General features: G+C 55.2%; 8 protein-coding genes across 8 annotated transcripts; 2 read left to right on the forward strand and 6 right to left on the reverse strand.

Annotated features, from left to right (window-relative positions):
* Positions 1-722: 722 nt before the first annotated feature.
* BKA78DRAFT_250312 (kinase-like domain-containing protein) lies at positions 723-3,204 on the reverse strand (the record flags this gene model as incomplete). The annotated part of the gene is made up of 4 exons (XM_066884556.1): positions 723-2,536; positions 2,584-2,992; positions 3,058-3,110; positions 3,165-3,204. 4 exons carry the CDS (start codon positions 3,202-3,204, stop codon positions 723-725), a joined length of 2,316 nt encoding a protein of 771 aa, XP_066745862.1.
* A 306-nt stretch (positions 3,205-3,510) lies between these two features.
* On the forward strand, positions 3,511-5,851 carry BKA78DRAFT_312641 (uncharacterized protein). Its single transcript, XM_066888322.1, has 2 exons — positions 3,511-4,000; positions 4,056-5,851. Exons 1-2 carry the CDS (start codon positions 3,779-3,781, stop codon positions 5,766-5,768), a joined length of 1,935 nt encoding a protein of 644 aa, XP_066745863.1. The 5' UTR covers positions 3,511-3,778; the 3' UTR covers positions 5,769-5,851.
* Positions 5,852-5,864: 13 nt separating this feature from the next.
* On the forward strand, positions 5,865-7,841 carry BKA78DRAFT_281655 (uncharacterized protein; the record flags this gene model as incomplete). The annotated part of the gene is made up of 3 exons (XM_066885635.1): positions 5,865-7,196; positions 7,254-7,466; positions 7,533-7,841. Exons 1-3 carry the CDS (start codon positions 6,111-6,113, stop codon positions 7,839-7,841), a joined length of 1,608 nt encoding a protein of 535 aa, XP_066745864.1. The 5' UTR covers positions 5,865-6,110.
* Positions 7,842-8,462: 621 nt separating this feature from the next.
* BKA78DRAFT_295017 (uncharacterized protein) lies at positions 8,463-9,707 on the reverse strand (the record flags this gene model as incomplete). The annotated part of the gene is made up of 1 exon (XM_066886424.1): positions 8,463-9,707. One exon carries the CDS (start codon positions 9,705-9,707, stop codon positions 8,463-8,465), a length of 1,245 nt encoding a protein of 414 aa, XP_066745865.1.
* A 565-nt stretch (positions 9,708-10,272) lies between these two features.
* Positions 10,273-11,863, reverse strand: BKA78DRAFT_352277 (inner membrane magnesium transporter MRS2, mitochondrial precursor; the record flags this gene model as incomplete). Its single annotated transcript, XM_066891323.1, has 3 exons — positions 10,273-10,906; positions 10,957-11,585; positions 11,642-11,863. The coding sequence occupies 3 exons, from the start codon at positions 11,861-11,863 to the stop codon at positions 10,273-10,275; spliced, it is 1,485 nt and encodes a 494-aa protein (XP_066745866.1).
* Positions 11,864-12,419: 556 nt separating this feature from the next.
* BKA78DRAFT_312647 (uncharacterized protein) lies at positions 12,420-16,988 on the reverse strand. Its single transcript, XM_066888323.1, has 3 exons — positions 15,988-16,988; positions 13,764-15,810; positions 12,420-13,715 (listed from the first exon to the last, which is right to left on the reverse strand). Exons 1-3 carry the CDS (start codon positions 16,504-16,506, stop codon positions 12,694-12,696), a joined length of 3,588 nt encoding a protein of 1,195 aa, XP_066745867.1. The 5' UTR covers positions 16,507-16,988; the 3' UTR covers positions 12,420-12,693.
* A 3,559-nt stretch (positions 16,989-20,547) lies between these two features.
* BKA78DRAFT_124919 (uncharacterized protein) lies at positions 20,548-21,724 on the reverse strand. The gene has a single exon (XM_066882498.1). The coding sequence runs from the start codon at positions 21,514-21,516 to the stop codon at positions 20,650-20,652; it is 867 nt and encodes a 288-aa protein (XP_066745868.1). The 5' UTR covers positions 21,517-21,724; the 3' UTR covers positions 20,548-20,649.
* A 432-nt stretch (positions 21,725-22,156) lies between these two features.
* BKA78DRAFT_352280 (amidophosphoribosyltransferase) lies at positions 22,157-23,976 on the reverse strand (the record flags this gene model as incomplete). The annotated part of the gene is made up of 2 exons (XM_066891324.1): positions 22,157-22,700; positions 22,748-23,976. The coding sequence occupies 2 exons, from the start codon at positions 23,974-23,976 to the stop codon at positions 22,157-22,159; spliced, it is 1,773 nt and encodes a 590-aa protein (XP_066745869.1).
* Between the last annotated feature and the right edge of the window lie 288 nt (positions 23,977-24,264).

Below are 24,264 nucleotides of genomic sequence, written 5' to 3' on the forward strand. Positions count from 1 at the left end.
AGTTTGGATGAGAAATTTGATGAGAAGCCAAGGCAACCAAGGCAAAAATGGTATCCTATCCACTACTGCCTTCCCTCCCTTTCCAATCCAGCCCGATCCAACCCAGTCCAGTCCGGGAGTCCGCTCTCCAATACAACGCCATTACGCCTTACTAATGAGAGGGTGAAGGACAAGAAGAAGCAACCGAATGAAGCCGAATCGTATGAAAGTCGAAGCCAATGCAGCGTGGGACTGCTGCCACCGATGCCATCCACCCCGGCTCTTATCTTTTTGGTAAGAGTAAGCCAGGGGAAAGCGCAGTGTGCGACCCACGGTGGTGGTATGTAAGAGAGAACAGTATGAGACAGCGAAAACCAAGGGGAAAGAAAAAGGTGAATGGCTGTGTGTATGGTGGCTGGATGAGGGGTGCGGATTAGGGGTAGGTTCCTCAACCGCCGTCGTGTCGTTACTGATGAATGACTTTTGTTCATGCTTTGATGATGTGATGCGTGCGGGGCAAGTCTGGGACAAAGGAAAAGGGGAATGGGGTTGAAGGAGCGCGAGGATGATTGCCTCGTGGAGTTCTTACCCAGAGGCGAATAAGCGAAGGTGTAGCCGGGCAGAGTGAGTGTGACAAGGAGACAAGGGAAACCGTGCAGCATGTCCGTCCCGATACCTCCACCCCTACTCGACCGCTTTGGTCTCCGATCCCCTTACCCAACCGCAGCTGGAGGTCCAACTCTTCATCTCATGCCTGCCGCCAAGCCCTTGACACCACCAGTGCCCTTCCTCAAAAAGGGACTGGGGCACTCTTCTGGATCCTCAAGACTCCAGCTCCAGTTGGCTACACCTCCCTTCTTCTTCTCGATGTAGACCTCACTGCCCTTCCTGCCCGGGGGGCCAGCAGGTCCTTCATTCTCGCTGCCGGTGTCGCTGCTTGATCTCCGAGCTCCGTCACTGTTGGCCTTGTTCACCTTGTTGTTAGCCAGCTCGACCAGCGTGCGACCAGTCATGGCGGCATTGTTGAGAACATCTCTGCGCAGACCCGACATGGCACCCTTCTTACTGCGGAAGCCGGGCTCGGCAGTCTCCGTGGCCGGGGGTGTGGTCTTCTTGCGCTGCGGCGAGGTCGCAACAATGGGAACGGTGCTTGTAGGACGCGGACGCACTGCCGGTTGGGTGGATCCAGCGTTGCCTGCTCCACCGGCACGAAGATTCGCGAGGGCAGCGTTGGGAGCGGTTGGGTTACGTTGGGGCAGGATGTTAGACTTGAAGTTTGCGCGGCGGTTGAGCATGAGCTGCGTTGCCGTGTTTTGTGCGGCATTGTTTCCTGCGGCAATTACCTTGAATGGGTCATTGTCTGGTTTGCGCAAGTTGGCTACGCTGCGCACGCGTGTGGGTGAGGGGAGTGTGGGCATGCCATCATCCTCCATTTCATCTTCTGATGAGGTTGGGCTGTCGGGAATTTGCGAGGGAGAAGCCGGGTCAGACATGTTTGTTGGCTGCCATCGATCAGCGCCGCCGACGGCGGTGAAGAGGGTGCGGCGAATTTTGGGCTCAGCCGTTTGCTGATTGCGACGCGGGCTCAGGGAGAGACCAGCAAGGGAAATGGGAGATGGATCCGCCATTTGGATATCCATTGGCGATGCTGCCACTTCGTTGAAGGCCGTGGTGTGAGCACGTTGAAACGCCTGGCGTGGAGGGCGCTGCTTGTTGGGCGTTTCTGCCTTGGGTTTCGAAGGACCAGGAGATTCCAGAGAGTAGGAGGAGATGTCGGTCTGTGATGGAAAGTCGGACTGCTCACCCAAAGTGCTGCAGGACTTGTGAGGCTCGGAAGCGTCGAGAGTTGGGGTCGAAGATCGTTCGGCTTCGCTGCTATTCTGCTGCAATTTCCATGCGTGCATGCGTGCGTCTACTTGTTGTGACACTTGCTTTTCAACTTCAGCATCAAACGACTTGCGCAACCTCTCAAACTCTCTGCTGACGTGCTGGTCGATCTCCAAGCGCGCCTTGACTTCCCACTCGCGGCGAAGTTGAGCCTCAATGTCGAAACGCATCGCCTCCTTCTCTTGCTCTGAAGACCCAAGCTTCTTGTTGAACTCTGCTTCCTTTTGCTTGACCAAATCTCTTTCCCTCTTCAACAGCTGACCCAACTGGACGACCTCTTGCTCCTTGCGCATCAATTTGACGATTGGCAAGTTGAGCAACTGCGCAGTCTCTGGTCTCTTGCCCGAGTTTACATTGAGACAGCTGGCGACGACCTTTTTAAGGTCAGGAGAGTAAATGTCCGGCAAGGGGTCGAAGTGGCCGCGACGGATTTTTTGAATGAGCTCAAAGTGAGTCTTGGCATCGAAAGGGGGCCTCTGAGCGCATAGTTCGTAGATGATGCATCCTAATGCCCAGATGTCCGAATACAAAGTATACTTTTCTGACATGCAAATCTCTGGAGACATATAGTACGGCGTACCGACGTAGGTCGAGGCAAAGTCATGCGACTGCATGATCTTGGAAAGTCCAAAGTCGCCGAGCTTGACCGAGTTGTCCGCGCCGAGAAACACTGCTCTGGATTAGCCACAGCTTGTCGTCCGAATTTGGCAACTTTACCATTCTCCGGCTTGAGATCTCTGTGCAGAATCATGAGATTCTTTTGCTTGTCCCTGTTGGGGATGGCGTCGTTGCCCAGACCCATGACGTTCTTTCCAGCCTCTGGCGGATCGTCGCCGTAGTGGCACCTGTAAAGGGCGCACACTATTTGCGAGAAGATGCTCCACACAAATTCTTCGTCGGCGTACTGGCGCTTCGACTTGAGCTTCTTGATGACCTGCCCCAGGTCGCCATTGCCGCAATATTCCATGTAGACGTGTAGGTCGTGCGAGGATTTGAGATGGACCCTGTCGATATAGGCGACGATGTTGGGGTGACGGAGTTCTTTCAGGATTGACAGCTCGGCCTGCAGCTGTTCCTTTTCCTTGGCCGACATTTTCGAGTAGCTAATCTCTTTGCGGCAGAGGACCTGTTCGGATGAATGAGCAACATGCTGGAGGTGACTGCGGAGGGGATTGATGTTGGGGTACTGACATAGCCGTCCGACTTTCGGCGCACCTTTCGGATGATGCCAAAGGAGCCTTGACCTATAGCGCGGTGATTAGCCTGCGATGCGCCCCAAGATTGAAAAGGCAGCGCACCAATTTTTTCAAGAACATCGTACTTTTCGTCGTCAGTCATGTTGATAGATGCTTGTCTGTAAGAGTCGGCGGAGGAGGGATGTGGTGGGGGTTCAAAACATGCTGCTTGGTTAGTAGAGGTGTGCGGTGATGGAGACCGAAAAAGTGGTTGTTGGCTGCCAGCTGTTGATGTTTACACCCGTCACCGGGGAAATGAATAGTCACGTGAGTGACGGGAGGCCGAAAGCGTCATGGCTCCACCGGCACGTGCCGCTGCCAAGTGTCTGGCGCGTGCCAGGGTCGGACGTCGGGATGTCGGGGTCCGCGGGGTTGAAGAAACAAGACCGAACCATTGCACCCCATCGACCTGCGCCGCTCGCTGAGTCGTCGACGTGAATTTCAACAACTCTCGCGCTCCTACATTCATGACTGTTTTTCCGACCTCTCGAGAGATGCATCGTCTCATCCATCCGGCCTCGACATGACCGGCACCCTTGACCCTGCCCCGCGTCGCTGCCAGTGGCCTCTTTTGCTGCGACCCGGATTATGTCATCGGCCCTAACTCCCGCATCACCGATACGCCACTTCGTCCATCTTTCGCATTTCCTCCATGCCATTTCTGAGCCGTAGCCAAGATGGTCGTCGCCAAGTACGAGCTCGAAGCTTCCCTTTACGAGGAGAACCAGGCCATTCGGGCTGGCAAGCTCAAAGAGGACAATCCGCTTGACATGAGCGATGACTTTCGCATCCTATGTGAAGCTTGTCGAAGGGGCGACCTCAAGATATGCCAGGAGCAGATTTCGAAGGGGGTGAATCTCAATGCTCGGGATCAATACGACTACACTCCTCTGATTCTGGTGAGCAGCTGTGCTCGATGTCTGTTGCTTAGCTGGCTAACAGCTGCTTTGCAAGGCCAGTCTTTGCGGACACTATGAAGTCGTTCAGCATCTCCTTGAATCTGGAGCGCTTTGCGAGCGCGACACTTTTCAAGGCGAGCGTTGCCTCTACAACGCCCTCAATGACCGCATCCGCAACCTGCTATTGTCCTACGATTACTCGAAATCGACCGATCCTCTGCAACCGCTCGCGGCCCACATTGCATCCCTCTTGACCAAGGACACTCCCAAAACGACCGATATTACCGTCATCACGAGGGACAGCGCCCTGGATCTCCACAAGTTTATCTTGTCAGCTCGATCACTCCACTTCGCCGGCAAGTTTGCAGACAAACCAGAAATGAAGACGGTCAAGTTTGAATCGGACAAGGTGCCCGCCGAATCGCTGGAAATCGTGATTCGGCACTTGTACTTTGCCGATTACAACACGAAGCTCGGGGGCGGTGAAGAGGAGAAACTCATCCTGGCAGGAGTGGATCGACTTGGAAAAATCCTGGAAATGGACTATCTTTTCGATCACATTCTGGAGAGCGGCGACAGGCGGCTGGCACGTCAGAGACGCACCGATGAGCTAAACAAAGGGCGAAATCAGTTGGAAAGGTGGTTCAGAGAAAACTTGCTCAAGCACAAGATTACCGTGGATACAGACAAAGCGGACACCGTAAAATGGGATCGGGACAATGGCATTTTTGCCGACGTCCTCCTCCGCGCCGACGAAGACGATTTCGACGATGATGACAACACACCTGCACCATCCACGCCTGACTCGGACGCTGCACCGGTACGGAACACCGAGGGACCGCTCAACGGAATTCCCATTGGCCCAAGTACCCGGATAGCGCACTCACCAGTTGGACCCCGCCAGACACGCAAATCCGTACTGTTCCCGGCGCATCGTGCCATGCTTATCCGCTCGGAATTCTTCCAAACAATGTTCTCTTCTTCTTTCCGCGAGGCTCAGGAGACCCCGCATTTACAAATCATTCCGATCGACTGCTCGCCACAAGTTCTTGAGATTGTCCTCACGTTCATGTATACTGAACGAGCAGACTTCCCTCTCGATGTAGCAATTGATGTCCTCTTCGCCGCGGATCTTCTCTGGCTCGACAAGCTCAAAGTACGAGCTGCTCAAATCATCAGCACGCTTGGAAATGGTGCCATGTCAGTGGTCGAGTCCGAGAACCCTCGCGGCGAGTTGACGCAAGACGAGGCGATCGACGTCTACGATGTTGTTAGAGCGGGCTGGGATACACGCGTGCAGCGACTGGAAGAATTCGGCGCGCGCTATATTGCCTACCGTCTCGAACGCTTCATTGATCAGGAGGAATTCGCAGAATTGGTCAAAGAGTCTGCGGCAAGAGTCAAGGCGCGTCAAGAGACGGATACCGTCGAACTAATTGATGATATCCGTTACTATCTTTCCGAGCGCTTCAGGCTGCGTTTCGAAGAAGCTGGTCTCGACGAAATGATGGACGAGGAGAACGAGATCTCGTCCACTGCGGCTGCCGCCATTGCTGCTGCAGACGGCAAACTGGAAGAAGGCGATAATGCCGATGCCAATGGTCAAACTCCAGTGGACGCTCTGGAAAAGCTGCAGTTGGGCGATGGGAATATCCGCACCTTGGATGGTGAAGTTGCGGGCGATGAGTTCGCCCAGGATGCAATAAATTACCAAATCTTGCTTGGAAAGATTGACAAGCTCTTGGAGAGTCTCGAGCTTGATGCTTGAGCGGTCTTTGCAAACAAGCTTGGATCCTCCAATCAAGTAGATTTGCTCATAGAAGAAAATCCATACGTTTCGAAATCACCAAATATCCCATATTATGTGTTGTAGGGCATGTGATGTATTCGGACTCCTAAGAAGTCGTGTCACTCCGCTGAAGCCCATATGTAGTGATATTGAACCTAGGAGAGCTTGGGATGAAGCGGCCACGACTAAATTTGGTCCACAACCTCAAACCTCGACTCGACCATCTACAACCAACCACTCAATAAGCAGTCAAGAATTTCAGAGGCCCACCACCTATAACGCATCGAGTCAAGTTCCCGGCTGTCCTAAAAGAACCAAAGTATGAGTGGAACAAAAGAGCAAGGAAACGTCAATGAAGAACAAGGGAAAAGCAGCAAACTCTTCGACCCGCGCGACCTCTCCAACGATGCGCCAACATTCTCTCTCCCAGGCGAAACATGGACATCGATGCTCTCAATACCCGTCTCCTTCGAGCCCTCATACTTCCAGACCGTAATGCTCAACCTCATCAAACATCCCGACATAGCATCGACGTATCTCTTCCGGGCCGAAATCTTCTACGACAGCTTCAACGACCCCGAAGGCAAGTTCGTCCAGCACATCAAGGCAGAGTACCGTCCGCTGCCGTGCGAGGTCCCTGGATTTGGACTTGAGCAGACGATTGTGAGGCGCATGATCCCGCGCAACCCTCAGCGCGACGACCCTCTCGTGCAGACATGCCACATTTTTCGGCGGCGCGACGAAGCGACGGGGACGGAGGAGAATCTCGTCATTTACCTTCCGCACGCCGAAAGGCCGGAGGACGTACCCTTCTACCACCCCACTGTGCAAGCACTAGCTTTCCTGCACAGCTTCCCCTCAGACCCATCCAACCCCTCAGCAGCAACGGCAACCGGCACCTTCTCGCTGCACTACCGGCTCTTCCCCTCAACCGAACTGACCACGCGGCTGCGGCGCACGGCGCTGGCACTCCTCACTCTCATCAACAAGCACAGCCTCGGGCAGAAGGCGGGCTACAAGAAGCGCGTGCACCACGACGTCGTCGTGCCGCAGGCCGCCTTCCAGGACACGTACACGGACCTCAAGGCGCGGTACGCGAAGCGCCTGATCGAGGGGTGGGTCGAGCAGACGCCGGCGGGCAAGCACGTGTTTGAGGATTTGGGCATTGCGAGCTTTTTGATTGAGGTGTGGAAGGCCGTGTATGATTTTGGTGGGGAGGGAGAGGAGAAGAAGAAGCCCCCCTTTCCTGGGTTTGTGGATATTGGCTGTGGCAACGGGCTGCTGGTCTACATTCTCCTGAGCGAGGGGTACCGCGGGTGGGGCTTCGATGCGCGGCGGAGGAAGACGTGGGATACGTTCCCAGAATCCGTACAGGCGCATCTCAAAGAGATGGTGCTTGTTCCTGAGGTTTTCACGCGCATGCTGCCTTCGCACTCGGCTCAAGACCCCGCTGGCGATCCAGAGTCGGCCGCATCATTGGAAAGACAAGACGGAAAAGACCACCACTTCCACAACGGCATCTTCCCGCCCGGCACCTTCATCATCAGCAACCACGCCGACGAGCTGACGCCGTGGACGCCGCTGCTCGCATCGCTGTCCGCGTCGCCTTTCCTCGCCATCCCCTGCTGTAGCCACAATTTCAACGGCGCCAAGTTCCGCGCGCCGGCATCTGGGAAGGTCGCCGTGAATCCCCCGCATGGCGAAAACGCAGACGGGAAGACAGGCACGATCGTTCCTCGCAAGGATGGCAAGCAGCCTTCCGCTTATGCCTCGTTGACGGCGTGGGTTGCGCGCTTGGCGGCGGCTGTGGAGTATGAGGTTGAGACGGAGATGATGCGGATACCGTCGACGAGGAATGCGGGTGTGTTGGGCCGGCGGAAAGAGGGGGAGAAAGATGAAAAGACTCTGGAGGAGCGCCTAGGCGTCGTAAGAGACCTGGTGACGCGGGAGATGTTTGGCGAGGGGACGGATGGCAGTGGACTCCAGGGTGTGGCGAAGGAGTGGGTGGAGAGGGCTGAGAAGCTGATGAAGGGGGCGGGTGGGGAACACTGATTGATGGTCGTCAAAGCCGATGGCTCTATACCTGCCTCCACCTGAAGATATTGAATACTCCTTGTCTAGATACAAGGGCTGAACGCTTGTTTCAATCTCCATCCATCTCTTGAAGGATGTTGAGTGCTCCTTGCCTCTTTATCCTACCGCCCGTTTGTCATGCATGGATGCGAGGGACAAAGAGGGTCCGAAGACCAGTTTGGTCGTCTGTCTGCATCTAAATGGGTATCATACTCTCTCCTGACTGTCTGCCTTCATACAATCTCCAAACTCCACCATTATTCCATGCACCCTGTGCGTGACCTCGATTCGAAGGCCTGGAAACCTGCCACCTGACTCCCTCTGGATAGATTTGCGGTGAAGTTGAGAATTCGATGAGTGAACAACAGGAGCCCGCCTCTTTCATTGAGCTCTTGAATGGCTGCGAATGACTTTTGCTGATTCTCGGAGCCAAGTTCGGGATTTGTAATGGCGTGAGAGTCGAAGCAAGAATCGCTCATCCGTTGTCAGAACCACTGAATTGATGCGCCCCATGGTAAGAGTTTGTTGGGTTGAGCATTTATTCGTGTGCCGCGATGGAATCAAAAGCTGATCCTCATCCCTAGAGTTGAGAAACCCCCTTCAAGGAGCATCGAGGCTTTCCTTCAACTTTTGCTTCAGCCACTGGCCAGTGTCACCGTTCCTGTCGGCCCAAGCCCATATCGCTGGGTCCAGCAGGTCGTCTTGTGACGGTCGAATCTTTTCATGGGCCCCGCTAGCCAGAATATCTTGAATTATAGGCCTGGGGCAGTTTCCCTCGGTGACGAGAATGCGTAGCATGTCCGACGGAAGAGACGTGTCCACGGTTGGCTCAAAGATCCGGAACCAAATCATTAATGATATGATGTGGATGTTACCGGTGCGTACCATGTCGCGCATCAAGTCGTCGAAGCCATCTCCCGTCACTGGCATTCTCAGGCGCAGCCCTCGTCGAAGGAGTCCCAAGATCTCGTATGGTCCTCGTCGAATGAGTCCCAAGATCTCGAGTGGACTGTCAGTAGGATCCATCCCGTCTTCAGGCTCTAAGTCGGCACACTGGCGGAAGAATTTGACCGGGATTTGAGCGGAGGGGTGAAAAGCGATGGGTTCCAGGCGCCAGCGGAAGGCTCTGGTGCCATCACGTAGTATTGCTTGACCTGTGGGTTCCGATGTGAGTCTCCCCGTGGTTAGATGACATAGTCCGCAGGTCAGTATGTAATCATAATCCTGGATTGCAGAGTCGAAGTTCTGGTTGTCTTTCTCGGCGCAGTAGAGGACGGGTTTCGACACAACTCGACCCGGGCGCGAGGTGGCGTGCAAAGTGTTCCACTTCTCGTAAGCCTTCAGCTGGTAATCGTAAAAGAAATCTACGGTGAAGAAGCGGCAAGAGAGGAGACGCGATTGAGCATCAGCCAACAGGCTTTCCTCGACATCATCGTCATCCGGGTCAGGTCGATTGTTGAGATCCGGATCGACCTCGCCATTGATGATAGGCCAGAACAGCGTGCTGAAGCAGAACTCGATCTTAACGTGTTCACTATTCTCCAGCTTCTGCATGACGGCCTTGCTTGCAAACATGAGATCCGCGTTGCGGCTGCGGAAAAAGATGTCTTGCAGGATTTCCGTGGGCAGGTTCTCCAGCGGCGCCAGCGTCCGCACGTGCCGGGTTTTTCTGCGTTTCTTGGGATTGCCGTCGCCTCCATTCCGCGACTCGGCTTCGGCGTCCGTGGTGGATGCCGATGAGATGGTTTGGCGCTTGAGCGGTCGGCCGCGTCCGCGCAGTTTGCTCAAGCCGTTGGCAGTCGACGGGTGCTTTCTGCCTCTTACTTTGATGGGTGTGAGCGGCATTTTGCCTGGTCGCGTGGCTTTGTCACGTTGCGAGAACGCGCAAACAGAACGAATGAAGGAGAGGACCAGCTAGCAGAAGGAGTCGGAAGATCAAGTGTCGTATGCGTAGTGCGACGCGAAGTCTGTTTGGATGGCGCGTGTTAGGGATGAGGAAGAGTGGAATGCGTAGCCGAGAAGACAAGCCGGCAAGACAGATGCTCGAACAAAGGCATCTTTAAGCGAAGCTTACTCAGCAACAACTGCCCGAACAGGTTAATTGCAGGCGACGGTATGTAAATCTGGTCACTATTTTTTGATATCCACATGCACTGAAATTGGTATATTTACAAGAGGGACCAGAATCTCCACCAGTCCGTCTACCAGTCAACTATCCGTAAACGCCAACGCTATGCAAATCCCAGCCAACCAGCCTACTCTACATGCGTATCAAACAATCCATCTTCTTTCGTAATAGTAGAGGGGCGAGCTCGTGCGAAACACAAAGATTTTCCCTGTACCTGTGGTCGAGCTGAGAGTTATACCTACTCCAGACAAATGCTTCGTCCTTTTTTGATTTTGGAGGGTTCTATGCGGGACTCTTCCCGTCTGGCCGTGTTGTCGTCGACGACTCTTGCGAAGCATCATCAGATTGCTGCGTTTCAGCGGTTTCGGACTGCTTCAGCAACTCGTCTTCTGAAAACGATTGTGCCTTGGTTTTGAGCAAGCCCGCCTTCCTTGCCGCCTGCACCTCTGCGTATACACCATGTGCCTGTGCGGCATGAGCATCCCTGATGCGCCTCAACTTCTCCCTCCGCTGATCGACCGCAGGGTTGTTCAAAGTTGGTGATGGCGGCACTGCTGCACCAACGCCAACAGGCGGAATGCGTGGGTTCTTGGGAGAAATGAGAGCAGGACCGACCTCGCCCAGATCGCGCCAGGAGCCCTTGGCCGAATTGCGCATGCCGTGTTCGCCCCACATGGAGACGCGCTGGACACGGCGCAGCTTGCCGAGACCAAAGGTCGTGGTGATGATGGTGAAGACAGCGCATGCGATGCTGACGCCCCAGAAGCCCGCGTCGGACTCTTCGATAAAGTTCTTCAAGTTCATGCCGTAAAGTGCCGCAATAAAAGTGCCCGCCGCGAGACCAAGCGTCCATACGGCAAACTTTAAGTCGAGAAGCATGAGCGAGTTGCGGTTTGCGTCGAGAATTGCTTTGACACTAGATCATGTCAGGCGAGTGCTGTGGTAGTCACGACCAAGAGAACTCACATTTCTTCGGTGTTGCGGATGTTCGAGACCAAGTTCTCGGAAGCCTGGACAATTTCGTCTGAGACCTTGTGGTACGATTCCAGCAGCATTTCGACTTCGGTGTGCTCGTGCTCATGCCTAAGGGCGCCCTTTTGCTTTTCCGACAGATACATTGCCGAGAGGTCGTCGTCTGCCTCGAGCAATTCCTCCAAAGCATCCCTTACGAGGCGAGCCTGTTGCTCGAACGAGCCCAGCTTCTTGGAGTAGATCAAGAGATACCGAAGCTTGTCCCGATCAATGTCTTCTTCGAGTTCTCGAAGCACGCGCACAACAGGCTCTCGAACACCTTCAAACTCGCTTTCTAGACCGGACGTCACGCTGAGAAGGACAGCTTCGAGGGCACGGAATTCGTAGGGGAGATGGCCATTCTGCCGCAGATCCTTTTGTCTGAGTCTGCCCTCCAAGTCGTACATGAAAATGGACTGAGCGTATGAGTTGGTCGTGCCGTAGGCATCAAACACGAGAACTCGGTTGTGCTTGATCAGAACGCGGAGATGGAGTAGATTCAGCAGAATGGCAGAAGGTCGGACGAGGATGTGTGGCAGCATTGCGGAGTCGATTTTGCGGAGATCTCGGGGAAGAAGTCCATACTATCGTGGTAAAATCAGCAATTGCACTCGAGCTCTCATACAGGCTTTGGCGGTACCTTTGCGATAAGTTCGCTTTTCCTGAACTCGCCGTTTACCAAAGTAACGTTTCCATTCTCATCGAATTCCGTGCATCGCAGTCTAGGTTCGTTGATCGGCCGCAAAACGCGCGCCATGTTGCCAGTTTCATCTGGAGCGAAGCCATCCTTACGTTGCGGCAAATCGTCCGGCTGCAAGCGACCAACAGCTGCTTTGCGCTTCTTAGCCCACGCAAAATCCATCCATGATCGAGCCGGCGTTGTAGTGCTGAACGTGCGGTGCGAAATCCGGTCGGGCAAGAGACGGGCGTGTGGTGGGCATCCGCCTTCGTGCAGAGCGACCAACGGGCTAGAAAGAGCGACAGAGCAGCTGGATATCGATATTCGCAGCACACGCGTTGTGCTCAGGGTCGAAGAAGGGCGAGTCGCAGTAAAGGAGCACGCATTGCTTCGGGAAGAAAGTTTGGCGCAGCGAGGCGAGAGAAGAGCTGAAGGCGGCGCGGTTTGTGCCCTCAGGAACTTGAGAAGTGCCGGCGAAGGAGCTGCATGGCGGAAAGATGATGGATGCATTTTCCGACGTCCATCGGCCACGCACTCGAATGTCGTGGGCGCGCTGTCAATTGAGGCGCGAATTGGTGACGGGCGTAGGCAAAAATCGCGACGCGGGTTGAACTGCAGCCCTAAACTTCCAGAACGTCATCTGGCCGTCCGTGCGTTTTAGCACGTGATGGATGCCATCTTTGGATGGAAGTACACAAACAATTTTATTTGCATGCGTTTTCCTTTGTGGATAACTATACATCCAATTATGAGAGTGAATTGTCAATAGGGCGAATTAACAGATGACCTGAATACTTTGAATACAACAAGGAAATAGTTGCCAAAGGAGGGTCGGGTATCTCAAGCTCCAAAAAGCGTCAAATAATTCAAGACCAGCTCAACTAGCAGCGGAATCGAAAACAACCATCAGCCTCGCGCCAGCAACCACTCATTTCAGGGAGATCGAGACAATCTCAATGTGGGTATCAACCATTCTGAACACAAACCAAGCCTCCGAACCTTTGCCAACCCATTCAAGAACCACGCAGCAACAACTCCACCGCCCGGTCCAACCGAAGCCCATCTCCGAGATCAGTCTTCATCAACGCGTACTTGGCTTGCTCAGCCGTGAAGCCCATCTCGACAATCCGAAAGATCGCCTTCTCACTCGAATTCTGTGCAGGGTCCGTCGCAGCTTTGTTCAGACCACCCAGCGAGGTAAGCTCAAATTGCTTTGGGTGTTGGAAAACAGCGCTTTGATGGTGGTCTGCTAGAGTCGACACTCCTGATGGCGGCTCGGGAAAGAGCGTGGGTGCCGACTTGAAAGAGCCGGGTGTCGAAACAGAGGACACCGTAGCAATACTGGTTGCAGATTGGTTGGCCGTTGGGTGAGAAGTGTTGAACGACGAATGCGCATCATAGATGGGGAACATCGACCTCGGAGGCGAGATGGGACCTCCGACGCTGCTACGAGCGACATGACGAGCCACCGGAGAAACCACGTCCGGACCAATGTTGCTCGTGAACTGGCTCTGTGGCTGAGGTGCGCTGATGCTTCGGGTATGTAGAGTTGCCCGAATCTCGTTCTCTTCCATGGCCGGAAGCTCAGGCATTGGTGGCAGAGGAGCGTAGCGGGCTGCGCTCCTGCCGCTACACAAAGACGCTGTTCGCTGAGGCTCACCAAGACTGCGGAATACACCTTCCCAGTCGCTGATGGGTCTCTCCATGCTCATGCGTACAAGAGGGCAGTGGCCACTCCGCTTGCGCATGTGGATTTCTGCTTTGTGTGCCGCAATGCGTTCGCGCATGTTACGTCTGCCTTCAACATTCTGGCGCGGGTGGATAGCTGCCATGGCAGCAATCTTCTCCTCGTAAACTCGCGAGACGGCTTCCTTCAAGAATGTGCACCGACTGGACTCGAATGAGGGAGGCGTCCATTTGATCCAGCCCTTCTCTTGTGCAATCTGGAAAGCGTCGGGCTCTGGGTTGTTCGATGGCGAGGCCAAGTACAAAACCACATCAGGGCCAAGAGTGAGGAGGTAGTAGATCCACTCATCTACGACCTGTTAGTCGTGGCTCTAGACAAAGCCTTGCATGTACTCACCAAGCATTCTCTCCTCGCCGTCAATGTCGCCTCCCCTGATGTCTGTCGGCTCAAACACTCCAAACTCTCGAGCTTGGGCAGTCCGACCCTCCAAGCCTGAGAGCAGCACCCCTAGACAAGTCCAAATCTCTGTCATGTCATACAGCTCCTCGGCGGACAGACCGCCAGGGTTGCCTTTGGCAAAGTGCTCAGACGCATTGGTCAGAACGCTGCTGAGGTCGATCGAGTTACCGCTCAGGAACGTTGCTCGAGTGCCAGATTGGTGGACAGCAGGACCTCCGCGAAGCCAGTCAATTTGGCCAATGACGTCGTCTTCGCGATTCTTCCCACATCCGAAGAGCTTGCAGAACGTCCAAATGCGCCAGAAAGCATCGTCCATGCGTTGAGCTCGCTCATTCCCGTCGATCGCCAGAGCCATGACGGTCTCTGGGCGAAGGAAAGACTGGCATCGAGTCAAGACGAGCGATTTCAGGGCCGAGATCACGATTTTGTCGTGTTTTTGCAAGCGGTAGAAAGACGTGGGGGTGTACTCAGGCTCTGGAAAAGAGCTGTCCGGGGTACCCAACTCTACTGGGTACGGAGGGGAAACCTTGCGGAACTCCCACGCAGGAGGCGACTCGTTCCTGAGAACCGTCTGCATCATTTCCAACTCGTGCCTCTTGAAAACATAGTGGAAACCACGATTGACGGAAGCGAGCGAGAAGAGATCATCAAGAGACTGACAATTGCGCAAGATGCCGCAGAGTACAGACTCGGCAGCATCGGGTCGAATGTCACGAGGTTCCACAGACCGACGAGCGTTTGGTACCGGACGATTCTGCTGCTTTCTTTGGTCAGTTTGTGAAACGACAGGAATGCGTCGAGAAGCATGTCGATTTTTGCCAATCACAAGGGGAGAAACGCGGAAGGACGGAACACGATTGACTCCATGAAAAGCGTGATCGCTTACTTGAGGTGCAGGCTGGTGGCCTGTACGAACTGATCCTGGCATGGGAACAAACTTTCGCTTGGAGGATTTCCGAGGCGGGGGAGGCAAAGACTCGCGGAACGGCGGTTTCTCCCAATCACCACCATCGCCAGATGTTGGACTGAGGCAACAGAGATGCTCCTCCAATGCCGTCTCAGCCTCGCTGAGAGTAGGGCTTGACGTCGGCTTGGTGCGGGGACCCATGCGTGATGGGCCAGCTTCAGCTCCCAAGTTTTGTCGCGTCAGCGGCACTGAACATTTCTGACGGGCAGAGGCTCTCCGCATCAATCGCCGTGCCGCGCCCTCGTGCGGTTTCTTGGTTGGTGGAATGTACGGCTGTCCGGGATGAGCCATTGGGAACTGGACGTGGTCCTGTCGAGCAGAGGACCGGCCATTTGCGAGACGGCGAGCTGGTGAACCTTCCACCTCAGCTACGGCGGGTGTCGATTCGTCAAAGACACCTGCGGCGATTGGCGATCCAACAGAGAAAGCCTGACTTGCGGTGCGACCATCAGCATAAACCTGTGATTTTGGTCGAAGGGCAGGCTCGCCGTTGTCGTCAACACTGGTGACAGAAGTGCGGTTGCTGTTGCTGTAGTTCGAGGAGAGCTCATCTTTGTCCCGAGCAGAACCATTCGACGCAGTGGAGGTAGACGAGCTCATCTGACGCAATGATGTGTACCCAACTGGGTCCCACAGTTGACCTGGGTGCGCTTCGGTGGTGGCCTTCATCAAAAGAGATTGGGATGAGAGTGACGAGACCATGGAGTTGTGTACCTGCGGATGCCTGGCAGCCACTTGAGGGGAAACAGGCCTGGATGAAATCAAGTCCCCTGCGACCGAAGGACGTGGTGCTGACGTAGGACCTTGGGATGCGGCGGGTGCCAACGACATGGAGGGATTTGGTAAATGAAAGTGCGGGAAGCGTTGCTGTTCAGGAATTACGACTTGAATGCTGGGGCGTTTGCTTCGATTGCCGGATTCGTTGTCCTCCATCCGAGAGTCGTGAGCGGACAGAGGCCTCGAGTCCAACTCGGCAATGAACGCATCTTCGGGTCGGTGAACAATGGGGATTGAGGTCTGGGAGGACATCCAGTAAGCCTTGCCATCTCGCCATACCCCAACTTCCGTGTCGTCACCGTTCTTGAAAGCCTTCTTTTTCTTCTTCACCAAAAAGGGATGCTTTGGAGCGTCGGGAGGGGAAAACGGCGAAATTGGAAAACACGGCGCGATGGGGAGAGAATTGGAATGTCGTACTTTCTTCTCATTGACGCTAGGTGCGTTTGCTTCCTCGCTGATGGAATAAATTTCCGATCTCAATTCTGGCAAATCAAGACTCGACCCCTCAGATGTCGAACGGGAATGGTTGATCGACGGAGAAGCGATACACCGATTGATGAAGGCAGCCGTCATGGCTCGTGGAGAAAGATCTTCCGCAATTGCTTTGGGAACGGCATGGAGAATGGTTCCTGCTTTGTCTTCCATTGAAAAACGACGACGGCCGGGTTTCCTCTTCGACGACTTCCGAGGCGCTTCCGGCGCAATGAAGCGCGCGCTGACCGGAGCGACCTCCTCGACCGGCGTCGATGTCCCTCGACGGCTGAAGACTGATTCGGGGCGTCGACGCATTCCGGTGCCAAGAATCCAGCTGGACGTGGAGGTAGGCGGAGGCGGTTTGGTGACTGATTGAGCTCGACTGGGTGAATCGTGAAAGCATGGCGGCGGTTCGGGCCAGGGAGCTATTTCAGCTACGGTTTGCTCGGTGACGGGATACATTTTTGCCAACAAGGCCAAGTAAGCGGCAGTTTCTATTCAGAGTCGCTAACCCAGGGTCCGGTGTAGGATGTGAATGCTGACAGTCCAGTGACGCAGCGGGCCATGCAAATCATACCAGAAGCGAGGTTGATGTGCGGAAAGGATGAGATGCAAGAGGGAGACAGTCGGCACTTATGGAGTCAAACGAGAAGGAAAGCAGCGGAAAATCTAGGTTTACAGATGGGGTTACTGCAGAGCCCTTGGGCTTTGGCCCCAGTCAGACGTGACGGGAGCGACGTCGCACATACAGAGAGAGGGACGTTTTCGTAGTCGCCATGAGCATAGGGCCGGGGAGTGGCGTTGGCGGCGGGAGCCAAGGTCATCAAGGACACCCCCGGGGCGGACGGGAACCAGGCGTCTGGCGTCCATCTGCCATGGTGGAGGCCAGGATGGGTGCGTGCTGACGGAGAGCCAGAGTGAGGTGTGGTGGTGTTCAGGTCAGGTTGAGCCGACAAGCGCTCGGTGGCCTCGACCGAACAGCAGCAGCATGTTCCCCGCGTCGTCAAAAATAGCCCATGCTGACCCACAACACCACGACTTATTCTCGTCCCATTCTCGCCGCAATGCTGCGTCCCATATTATCCTCACTGCCTCGTCCCAGCAAGCTTCATCAACTGAGTGCCAGTTTCTGAAGGACGTCTTTGACAACGTCACACAAACCACTGCGCCGCCGCCTGTCCCAACCGGCCACAAAGACGCCGGCTTACTGCTCACCAAACTCTACTCTGGCTCGTCCGTCACCGTGGCTCGATCGACACGCCTGCTTCTGCTGCTGGAGATCTGGCTCCCCGAGCACTCTGATCTGCTTCGTGCGAACCGGCCATCCCGGGGGAACCTCAGCCCTGCCAGTCATGTTGAGAGGAACAGTCCTGGCCCCGACTCACCACCCTCGTTCTTGCAGGCATCCCTCCGAGTGTAAAAGAGCACAATGCAGAATGCATGCACGTTAAAAAATACAGCCCATTTGCTCCGGTAAGACACAAAAGAGTCCGTCCATTCATCATCTTTCGGCCACCGACGTGGCCCAATCCTTCCCACAGCCTTCGGTGGCATGTGCAACATGCAGTTGTCAGCTTTCAGAGCGCTCGTCCGCCGCAGCATCATCGAAGTCCGCAAGCAGCGAGGCTGGATAAGGGCAACAATGGCCACCGTTGCTCTTGCTTCGCCCTTCGCGGATCAACTTCAGGGTAGGTGCCTGCAATAGCTTTATCTGACTTCCAAATAGACTTGGTGTCAAGCAGGCCACCAAGGCGGAGCAAGGAGCAAACCCAGAGCCCATTTACCCTGTCCGGCTCCTTGGAGCCTTTTCGGCAGGTACTTGAACGGCATTTTTACTGCGGCCGAGGTCAACCCCAACTGGACTCATGGCCGCCGCGCGGCGTGTTGCACAACAGCAATGTCAGCCAACATTATGGCTGCACCGCTGTGGTCGGCAAGCATCCGCACAAGCAATTCCAATATTCTCTCGTGGCCGGAGCTCGTTTGTCGCCGTGCGAGCAAAACAAACCATGAGAAAGCAGTCGGACGAGCATGACCCCAGATTTGCCGGGAAGCGCCACTCCGCGCCACCCACGACCCACGCCGTTCTGCCGTTGACAGCGCCCGTCCGGACTCTCTTTCCTTGCCAAACACCATCCGGCTCGGGCGGAAGCGTTGACAGCTTGGCCGTCGTGTCCGCCAGGGACTTGGCTTTCCGCAGATGCCGATGTCCTCACCAGAGGACTGGACGGATCAGGAAAAGGCGTCTGGAGTTAGGCATTTTCCATGAGCTTACCATGGCCAGCGGAAGTTTGCCCTCAAACGCTGATTGCCCCCCGCAAACGTTTGGAGCACCCCTTTTCATGGGGACAAGAAGGTTGTTCTGGGGCTCGCCTGTCAGTGAAGCTCGAGACAGATGTCACGCCCACCTAAGTATAGCCTAAACCCTAGCATTCCCACGCGTTGAAGTCGCCTCTTTCGACCAATCACTTTGCTGGGAGGATTGACTCGAGAAACCTTCCATGATTCTACGCTGGCTTCGATAGATTGCCTAGACACCTTCCTCTAGACCACGCTGCGCTTGCATGGCTTGTTCCGGTCTGCGTTGCCAAGCATCTCGAAGACCATCGCACCCGTATCTCTCAGCTCGTCGATGAGATCCATCGCGATTAACGACCTTCTAGAAAGCTTCCAATGTCACGATGTCCTTTCCAACGTCACAGAGAACACGACCCACCAAAAGAGCCGTTCTCAAAATAGCCCCAGATCTTATGCTTATCCACGAAAGCGACCCTGAGAACAAAGCAACTGCCCGAAATGCCGCCTCAAAAACACGTCTTCTCGCATCATCCCGCATCCCGCCAGCAGGAGAAAGCCGCTCGCATCTCGGGCCCTCCCACTGTCATCAGCCGGACCAATCACGCAAGCTGCCGGAGTCCCCTCCTTCTCTTTCTCCAGGTCTGCTCATGTTGCATGCAGATCTGCCACGCCTTGTTCACGCATGCAAGCAGGAAGATTTCCATCTCTCCGTGTCCCAATTCCCCTCCTGCCACTCGTGACACGCGCACCTGCTCGTGTTGCCCAAAGCTTCTTCTCCCTTTTCCCCCTATCGTGCCCAAACCCCATTCGGCTTGACCATACGGTCCAGAAGCGCCAACGCGCTTAGACTCGCTCAGTAAACTTCTTTGCGAGACGTCTAAAGCTACAAATGCCCTTACGCGGTTAGAGCATTACCCCACTGAGCAAACGAGTCGAGTATCGAATGTCTCATTTCCTTTACTTTTGGCGGCGTCTCTGTGCTGCGTTGGCTCGTCTCTGTGCTGCGTTGGCTCGTGTCTGCTTGCTAGCGCTCGGGTAGGGCAGGGCAGGGAGAGACAAGGCAGGGAAGTACATCTGTAGAGAGCGAGATACGGATAGGGGGTTTCGCGGTACCGATGCTCCGAGTCGCTGTAATGATGATCCAACTGGCTATGGTCTTACGCTGACAGTGTTCACTGCTGTTGTCACTCCGACCGGGGTTGGAGAAGCAAATAGCAACTGCAACGAGATGTGATCAGATACAGAAATCTGCTCATGGTCTGTACTTGATCGTTGGAATTGGTCAACGCACAGTTTAGAGAAGCAAGAAACAAGAAAAAAGGAGCTCTTTCAGTGTCCGTGCAAGGCTAGCCCCACGAGAGGAAGCATTCAATAATTCTACCCATCCACCGGAAACTTCTTCCACCGCGTTCTCTACAACAGGCGTCACTCGTCACTCGTCACTCGCGAACAAGCAAGCCAGGCAAACGGTTGGCCATGTCTCTCCCTACGAGCATCAGCAATCGGTCGAGCAGTCTTCCAGAAAACTTCCACTTCAAGGCGTCCCCGTACTTCCCACCCCCAAGACATCGCTGTGTCCGTATCTGCACGTCTGCCGTAGCGAAGACCCCGTATTTCGCTCCAAGCCGGCCTCTTGAGCCGTCACAAGCTTGCTTGCGTCGTCTTGTCGTGATGACCGCGTGGTTTGCACAGATGGGGGTCAGATGATTTAGGCGCTTTGGGAGACGCGCGGCATTCGATATATCTTCTTTTCGATAGAGCATCTGCTTCTGCAGAGCACGGTGGTGCGGGCGTGGATTTGGGTATTTCATTCGTTGATTCTTTTGACTATGCCTACATACGGTATTCGTCCTCGCGTAGTCTCGTTGGTCATCACAAGCCCCCTGCCCTGCCCTGTCCCAGTCTCATCAATTCGTTGCAACACGCAGCCTACAAAGACCGACATGCAGCAAGTACGACTCTTAGCCGCGCTGGACGGCAGGAGTTGCCTGGTCCACTTTTCCAATATAGTGGCTGCTCTGCAGGTACGGTAGATCACTCGGATTTTGAGTGCGAGTTTAAAAGGGTGCGAGTCGCTATCTATACCAGCTTCCCGGGGCGGTAGGTCGTAATGCCGTGATGGGTTGGTTGGTTGGTGCTCATGACGGGACGTTTGTGGAATCCCACATTCCAGCGCAACGCTGCTGCAACTTGAGGCCCGTGAAGGCTTTTGGTAGAAACGACCAGTCTGACGCCTTACTCCTCTCGCTCATCTTGTCGTCCCAATGCGAATAGCCAATGCTCCTCAACGCCTCGTAACTCCTTTCTCTACTCCTCCCCACCACGCGCAGAAACGATGCCAACCCCACAGACCCTCTTATGCCCAGCCCTCCAATCCAACCTCTGACACTCCCTCCCACAATAGCGCACCCTTCCACAAGCCGCACACTTCTTCGTGTCCTTGGTCTTGCCGCAAACCGCACACCTCACATCCTCAGGGCCTGGCAGGCGGCGGAAGCTCTGCGCTGCCTCTGCCAGGTTGTCGATGGCTTGGGCATCTTGTGGCGTGAAGAGGCTCTCGAGCGGCTGCTGCGAGGGGTCGGAGGGGGAGGTAGAGGACGTGGGGGCGGAGGGTTGTGTTTGGCCTTCGACGACGCGGCGGAGTTTTGCGCGTGCGAGGGCGGCGCAGGAGGAGCGGCTGCAGATGGGCGTGATGAGGACGTCGATGCGCTTCTGCGGCGGTGGTTGATGCGACGTGGACGTGGTGGTGTCGTCTGCTTCTGGCACGCCCACAACGCCGTCAATGTGCTCGTCCTCGTCCTCCTTCTCTGTCCCAGGCGCAGTAGCTTTGATGTCGTCGCCCTCGCCCAGAAAGCTAACCGGCGTCATGAGCACGTCCTCCTTCGCCTTGCCACACACCTCGCACTCGCCCGGTGCCTCCCTGAGCGCCTCATTGTGCCATTCTTCGAGCGCGGAGCTGATTGTGCCGACGAAGAGGTCGGTGAGCTCGGGCGGCGGCGACGCGACGAGGAGGACCGTCGGCACGGGATGCGTGTGCGTAAGAACGCGTGCGGGAGCGGACGCCGGGACGGGGAGGATGAAGTTGAAGGGGATGGGGGTTGTCGGGAGGGTTGAGGCGTCAGCGCTGGCGTCGTCGACTGAGAAGGTGGTTGTGGGTTCGGAGGGTGTCGTCATTGTAGAGGCTTGTGTTTCGCGTTGGTGATGCGAGCGCGGGGTTGTGATGGCGGGGTAGTTTTGGACGAAGCCTGGGTTTTCGTTTCACAGATGCTGAATTTGAGGTCGGCGAAAGTGGATGTCTTTTTCACAGGTCGATTGAGGTCTCTGTTGTTTCAAGATGGGCGCGGTTGTCCATGGATCATCGAAGACTTGAACGTGGTTTAGGGATACGCGTCTGGGTCGCGTTCAGTCTGGAGAAAGCGTGGGGCCTTCCACTTCAAGTCGATGGAATATTCTGGACGGATTTAGGACCGTAGTGCTTTCTTGCTTCACTCGACTGGCGTGTGGCCTGTTTTGGCCTTGGCTTTTCTAGGGGCGTCTATCTAGTCGGAGCAATTTACAAGGCAACACCGTCTTAGAAGAGCAGTTGGTAGACTGCGATGGCTGACTCTTTGACAACTTTTCATTTCTCCGAGCGTCTGCTCTCGTTGATGCTAGCTAGTATGAATGAATGAGCTTGCAACCCACAGCACCAGTCCACGAATGCCATTTGGATATTGCGAGCCCGAAATGTCATGCAAATGTCCCAACCCATAACCCTTTGCGCCCGTGAAATCCACGTTATCCACCCATAAAATCATCTGCGCTCAACAGTCTTTCAAGCATGGTCATTGATGTTGTGCAGACTCATGTCCTGAGTCTCCTTGACCCGCACTTGCGAGTCGTCCGTACCCTTTCTCTCAAAAGTCTCTGGACGCTCAACCGCGTTGCCATTGGTTCCAGCGACGCCGTTGGTGCCATTGCTGACTTCACCATCAAGGGGAATGACATTGCCGTGCTTGTCGACTTGGGCGCCCTTGGCAGCCAAGCGGAATTGGCTCTCGGTGGCCTCGCCTTGGAGGATGGCTTGCCGGGCGCTCTCCATGAGCTTGAGCTTCTTGCTCTCACCACGGACCCGCTCGAGGTGCTCAAAGTACTCCTTGTCGACAGGAGTGACGTACTTGCCGCAGAAGACACCGACCTCAAACTTTTGCTTCGCCTGGTCGCGCGGAGAGAGCGCAGCGCAAGCGGCCTCCAAGTCGGCGAGGCTCTGGTAGATGACAGCGTCTGCGCCAATCTTTTGCGAGATTTCTTCAGTGGTGCGGTCGTGAGCAATGAGCTCTGATGATGATGCAAGATCAATACCGTAAATGTGGGCGTTGCTATCACAAAGTTAGCAAAGTTTTTGTCACGTGGTTGGGGTACATACGTGATAGGGGGCGCGCAGCTCGTGAAGAGAACCTTCTTAGCACCAGCTTCTCTGGCCATGAGAACAATCTCGCGACTCGTCGTTCCTCTGACGATGCTGTCATCGACGAGCAAAACATTCTTGCCCTTGAAGTCTGCAGGCTTCGCGTTCAACTTCGCCCGGACACCCTTTTGACGGAGCTTCTGGGTGGGCATGATGAACGTGCGGAAGATGTAGCGGTTCTTAACAAAGCCTTGCTTGTAGGGCTTTCCAAGGGCCTCGGCAACGCAGAGGGCAGCTGTCACGGCAGTCTCCGGGATGGGCATGACGCAGTCAACATCAGCAAGGCCTTCGGGGCCCAGCTCCTTGCGGATCGTCTCGGCAAGCTTGTATCCCATGTTGCGACGGCTCTCGTCCACGTCGATGCCGTCCATGATGGTATCGGGACGAGCAAAGTAGACATACTCGAAAATGTCAGGGGTGTAGCCGAGTTGAGGGTGGACCTGGCGGAAAACGGGGCCCTTGCCCTTTTCGATGATGACCGCCTCACCGGGCAAGATGTCTCTGAAGGTCTTGTAGCCGCACTGAGTGAGGGCGACGGACTCGGAAGCCATCATGTAGTCAGTGCCGTGGCCGGTATCAGAGGGCTTCTCGCCAATGACCATTGGGCGGATGCCATGGGGGTCACGGAAACCAATAAGGCCAAAGCCAGCAAGCATGGCGGTACATGCCCAGCCGCCAACGCACTTCTTGTACATCCTGCCCAAAGCATTGAAGCAGTCCTCGGCGTTGATACGGGCCTTGCCGGTCTCGTTGAGCTCGTTGGCAAAAATGTTCAGCATCAGCTCGCTGTCACTCTCCGTGTTGATGTGACGGTGAGCCTCCTGGTCGAGGATGCGCTTGAGCTCGGGAGCGTTGATGAGGTTGCCATTGTGGGTCAAGCTGATTCCATATGGGCTGTTTACGTAGAAGGGCTGGGCTTCCGAGTTGGCGCTGCTGCCGGCCGTGGGGTATCTGAGGTGACCGAGACCCATGAAACCGGGGAGATCTGCGACTCTGGAGCCGTCGTGGAAGACCTTGGAGGCCATGCCATTGCCCTTGCACTGGTAGAAGCGGCCACCAGAGGCGCAGGTGGCTATTCCGCAAGCATCCTGGCCTCTGTGCTGGAGCAGATACAGGGCGTCGTGAATCTCAACGGCGGCGGAGGTGGACGCAGGATCCGCGTGGATAACGGCGATGATGCCACACATGGTTGTTGATGTCTGAGAGAAGCGGCTATCAGCAGAGTTCTTGTAGATAGGCGGCCAAGCAGATTTGATAATGCAATGAGGTCAGAAAGTGGTTTCTCCGCAGCTTGGAGCTCGGAAGTCTAACATCTATGAAAAAAACACTAGCTCATCCTGGTGACTGGAGTGATGATTGGGAGGGACAGTTTGCGGGCGCGCTTACGGCGGGTTCTTTGAAGGTCGTCTAATGCAGGTTGAGGGTTGGCAAAGGACGGCGGCACACTTGGAATCAACCAGGCGAAGAGGTGACGA

Source organism: Phyllosticta capitalensis (assembly GCF_038381095.1).
Source record: "Phyllosticta capitalensis strain CBS 128856 chromosome Unknown BKA78scaffold_4, whole genome shotgun sequence".
Classification (NCBI taxonomy): Eukaryota; Fungi; Ascomycota; class Dothideomycetes; order Botryosphaeriales; family Phyllostictaceae; genus Phyllosticta; species Phyllosticta capitalensis.